The sequence below is a fragment of the Mandrillus leucophaeus genome, unplaced genomic scaffold, assembly GCF_000951045.1.
Source record: "Mandrillus leucophaeus isolate KB7577 unplaced genomic scaffold, Mleu.le_1.0 Scaffold497, whole genome shotgun sequence".
In the NCBI taxonomy this organism is placed as follows: Eukaryota; Metazoa; Chordata; class Mammalia; order Primates; family Cercopithecidae; genus Mandrillus; species Mandrillus leucophaeus.
The window spans coordinates 1,089,070-1,094,221 of record NW_012105331.1 but is presented as its reverse complement, the minus strand read 5'-3'; the positions used below and the strand labels follow the sequence as shown (position 1 = coordinate 1,094,221).

The 5,152-nt window shown below is 37.8% G+C and overlaps 1 protein-coding gene across 4 annotated transcripts in view; it reads left to right on the top strand.

Annotated features, from left to right (window-relative positions):
- The window catches only part of USP8 (ubiquitin specific peptidase 8), an 83,245-nt gene that overhangs the window by 65,927 nt on the left and 12,166 nt on the right, over nt 1-5,152 (top strand). For all 4 annotated transcript variants that reach the window (XM_011995758.1, XM_011995755.1, XM_011995756.1 and 1 more), the window contains 2 exons: nt 3,048-3,128; nt 3,475-3,737. In XM_011995758.1, coding sequence (XP_011851148.1) covers nt 3,048-3,128; nt 3,475-3,737 — 344 coding nt within the window. The remainder of the gene's footprint in view (nt 1-3,047; nt 3,129-3,474; nt 3,738-5,152) is intronic.

The following is a 5,152-nucleotide window of genomic DNA, read 5'->3' as shown; positions in this document are numbered from 1 at the left end:
ATAACCCATTAAAAACATGTTATGTAAGAATGATACAATGGACTTTGGGGACTTGGGGGCAAGGGATAAAAGACTACAAATAGGGTACATTGTATACTGCTCAGGTGATGGGTACACTGAAATCTCACAGATCACCACTAAAGAGCTTACTAATGGCTGGGCACGGTGGCTCATGCCTGTAATCCCAGCACTTTGGGAGGCCGAGGCGGGAGGATCATTTGAGGTCAGGAGTTTGAGACCAGCCTGGCCAACATGATGAAACCCTGTCTCAACAAAAAGTAGCCGAGTGTGGTGGCGGGCGCCTGTAGTCCCAGCTACTTGGGAGGCTAAGGCAGGAGAACTGCTTGAACCCAGGAGGCAGAGGTTGCAGTGAGCCAAGATGAGGCCATTGCACTCCAGCCTGGGTGACAGAGTGAGACTCCCTGTGGAAAAAAAATAAAAAAGAAGTTACTAATGTAACCAAGTATCACCTGTACCCCAATAACCTATGAAAAAATAAAAGATAAAACAAAAAAAAACACATTTTATTAAAATTCTTCTAAGAACCAAAAATAAAATTTCCTAAGATGTGTAAGCCTGACAAAGATTAAGAACTTAAGCCTTCGTCAAAATGAGTTAACAATAAGAGAAAATGAAGACACACACACACACACACACACACACACACACACACACACGCCTTCTCTTCTGTTCCTTTTAAAGAGAAAGTAGGGATTAACACAAAGTGAAGACTAACAAATAGAAAGTGAAAATTGAGGTTTGCAGTTACTCCCACTGGTCCTGACATTTTAAGCAGGGCTTCACACCAGCTACAGCCCAGATCTTTGGCAACATTGAAAGGAAAGCAAAAGTTGTCTTTGTTGGCCACCCACCATCTTGCCCCATCTCTGCCCTTCAGGAAGCAAGGGTACTCAGTGTATCTTCTGGCTGTCTTAAATCTCATACTGTATAATCCACTCTATACTCATTCTGTGTAAAATGCCACAGACAACTAAGTATTGATTAAATAACATTTTAAAGTAATTCTCAGGTATTAAGAAGGCTCAGCCTTCTCAAGATTTACTCACTGCTAAAACTTACTGTATTTGCTGAGCAACCGCTATGTCTCTAGGACTGTGCTAAATGCTTGATGGCAGTGTTTTTGAAATCCATAAGGTCATAATCAGTATAAGCCTAGGTGTGGTGGCACACACCTGCAGACCCAGCTACTTGCGAGAGTGAGGTAAGAGAATCATTTATGCCAAGGGTTCCAGAACAGCCTTGGCAATGTAGTGAAACCCCATCTCTAAAAATTTTTTTAAAAAATGATATTTGCAAACATTTTCTCCCAATATGTGGCTTATCTTTTCATTTTCTTGATGGAGTTTCTTGAAGCACAAAAGTTTTTGTGGAAGTCCATTCTGTCGTATTTTTCTCATGTGAATCGTACTCTTGGTATTGTATCAAAGGAACATTTTGTCTGACCCAAAGTCATAAAGTAATGAAGATTTTCTCCTGTTTTCTTCTTAAGGTTTTAGTTTTAGTCCTTAGATCTATGATCCATTTCAAGTTAATTTTTATATACAGTGTGGTAAGGATCTAAATCCATCTTTTTGTATGTGGATATTTAGTTGTGCTGTTTGCCTTCGTTTTGACAGAATTTTTTTCCAGCACACAGATTCTATTTATTACATGTTTGTATTCAACAGAATTTGTCACAGGCAGTAGTATAGTAGCATGATCATAGCTCACCTAACCACCTGGGCTCAAGCTTTGACCGCTTGGGCTCAAGCGATCCTCCCACCTTGGCTTCCTGAGTAGCTAGGACCACAGGTGCGTGCCACTAAGCCTGGCTTTTTTTTTTTTTTTTTGGTGACGGAGTCTTGCTCTGCCACCCAGGCGGGAGTGTAGTGGCACACTCGGCTCATTGCAACCTCCACCTCCCACGTTCAAGCAATTCTCCTGCCTCAGTCTCCTGAGTATCTGGAATTACAGGTACATACCACCATGCCTGGCTAATTTTTGTGTTGTTTTTTTTAGTAGAGATGGGGTTTCTACTCTCTTGTTGGCCAAGCTGGTCTCAAACTTCTGACCTCAGGTGATCTACCTGCCTCGGCCTCCCAAAGTGCTGGGATTACAGGCGTGAGCCACTGTGCCTGGCCAAACCTGGGTAATTTTTTAAAATTTTTTTGTAGGGATGGGTTCTCTCTATGTTGCCCAGGCTGATCTCAAAACTCCTGGGCTCAAGAGATCCTCCTGCCTTGGCCTCCCAAAGTGCTGGATTCCAGGTATGAGCCACTCTGTCTGGCCTAGAATGTATATATTTTAAGACATGAAGAATATAAAAATAGAAATGGGTGGTTCATCAAGTGTTTTTGTTTACTATTAATTTTTTAAAGGAAGTGGAAGTATCATATTCAATTATATTGAGGTTGATGCCTCAATATATTGGTTTGTTTTTACTTATATAACATTTCATCAGTATTTTGTGGAATGAATGAATATAGAAGAAATGTTAGCAGAGCAAGATGACTTTAGGTAGATTTAGAATAAGCCATGATAATGAAATTTTGTAGCCTTTCTTGTGAATATTCATTTGCTAGGATGCTATATCATCTATTCTTTACTTACACCTCTTAGCATACAGAGAAAGGGCACACTCAGTCCTGAAGAATACATTAGGTTTATATTTTATGTAATCGTTTACTGTGGAAAACTAAAAAAAAAAATTTGACTAAACTACCTTGAAATGCAAAATTAAAAAAAAAAAGTAACCTTTCTTATTTGCTTGGATCTACTGTCTTCCTCCCCGTGAACTACCACAGAAGGCCATCTACCTCCACCTTGCCACCTGCTATCATTACAGGCTTAGACATACTCCTTTACACCTTGGTATAGTCATGTTTGGACTTTGAGAAAAAGATAAATTTTTTTCATCTCTGAATCTGTCTTTTAAAATATGAAGGGCAGCCAAGGCAAGGTTTTTTGATTCTTTGGTACAAGTGGCTTAAGTTTTTATATGACAAAATTTAATTGAAAAAAACGATTTTTTTTTTTTTTTTAATTAGGCTCAACGAGAACCTTTGACAAGAGCACGAAGTGAAGAAATGGGAAGGATCGTACCAGGACTGCCTTCAGGCTGGGCCAAGGTAAAAGTCAGAATTAGCAATGAAGTAGCCACTGTGTTCCTAAAAAATGTTTTTAAAATTTGTTTGTTTTACATCTTCTGTAATGCAGAGTCAATTCCATTTCTCCATTATGAGATTTCTCAATACCCAACCTGAGATGCTGGCTACAATATATGAGCATTCTGGCATTTATCATTTAGAAATGGTGTATTACTTTAAAACCTTAATTTATTTTGAAGTTTATCATCATTTTATTCAAATTATTTTAATCCAGAAGTAAATTTAGCAGAATACTTTGGAGTAATTTGTTTATATAATGCTTATTTTTGTTTTTTGACCTGTTTCTGTTTTTTCTTTTCCATCTAAGTTTCTTGACCCAATCACTGGAACCTTTCGTTATTATCATTCACCCACCAACACTGTTCATATGTACCCACCGGAAATGGCTCCTTCATCTGCACCTCCTTCCACCCCTCCAACTCATAAAGCCAAGCCACAGATTCCTGCTGAGCGGGATAGGGAACCTTCCAAACTGAAGCGCTCCTACTCCTCCCCAGATATAACCCAGGCTATTCAGGAGGAAGAGAAGAGGAAGCCAACAGTAACTCCAACGGTTAATCGAGAAAACAAGTACGTTTATCTTAACTCCTAGAACTAAAATAATGTGCTGTATTTCAAAATTTCTACTCTGAATCTATCAGCGTGTTAGTGTCAGGGAGTTGGAAATTTCTGTGGATGGCTATACCAGCCATTATTATTTACCACAGAATAAAACAAATGAATAGAGAAAATGTTGTTGGTTTTTCTCCCAAGTGCTCACTTAATATCATACCAGAGAGGATTATTTTAAGTGTTAATGTAGATATAAAATCATTGTTATGTTTTACAGCCTTATGCCAGAGTACCTTCACATTTTTCATAGACCTCCTGTGGTCCCTGAATCTCCCTTTGAGGACCATAATTTTCAGGATTATTGAGCTTGCCTTGTTGCAGCACTCAAGTTCCAAACTTTTTTTTCCCTTAGCCAGTAATGTGAGTGAAGTTTTCCTACAGTATTAAAATAACAAGCACTTTAGTATATCAGCCTCTAATCCTTATTCTGTTCCTTTTTCCTTCATTGTATTTTTGCTATTCTGTTTACAAATAGTGACCAGTAGGTTAAGTTTCCCAAAATAGGGAAAGTAAATAAAAGTATAGCTTTTATTTAGCTATACTTCTGGCTTCGTCCCTTTTGGAATCCTCTTAGCTTATGACTGATAGGGCTATGAGGAGATGATTTTAAAGTGTGTGTACCACTTCTAATCTTTACTTTCTTGGAGGAGGGGGGAAATAGGTGGAAGTATAAATAAATGGGTTTTTTTCCCCCATTTATTATACATTTGTATTTGCTAAGGAATTTTAATTAGGCTGTCTTTTAAGCCTCGTTAGTAACACATCCTAAGAAAGTTGAAATTTTTTCCTCCTGAGAACTTACCCTGCTAGGTATTCGAAGAAGCTTTTAAAAATTCTGTTAATCTTGTTATAGATTTTAGGGTTCATTATAATAACTAGTGAGATTTAATTTCTTCTTGAATCATCATTCTTAGTAAAGTGTGTTAATTTGATAGTGTTTTAAGGACTATCATTTGCTGTTCATGTATTTATGTATATTGAACAGAAAAAGCACACATGAGTACATGCACCTGAGTGCATGTAAAGAAGAGCTGATTGAAATATAGTTTAATCTGTCCTCAGTATACTTTTAGGGGTGGAAGAACATTAAGGATTGATTAAAAAAGAAAAAAGACCTATCAGTTAAGATTTTCCTTATGCTTCAGCAGTTCTAGTAGTTCCACATATAAATAAAAAACACCATATTACAGAAGTCTAGAAGGCATTCTCTGCCCCAGCACTGTCCAGCAGATCTTTCCGTGGTGATAGAAATGTTCTGTGTCTGTACTGTCCACTATGGTTTGTGGCTACTTTGAAACGTGATTAGTGCAACTAAGGAATTTTTATTTTCTTTTTTTTTTTTTTTTTTTTTGGAGACGGAATCTCACCCTGTC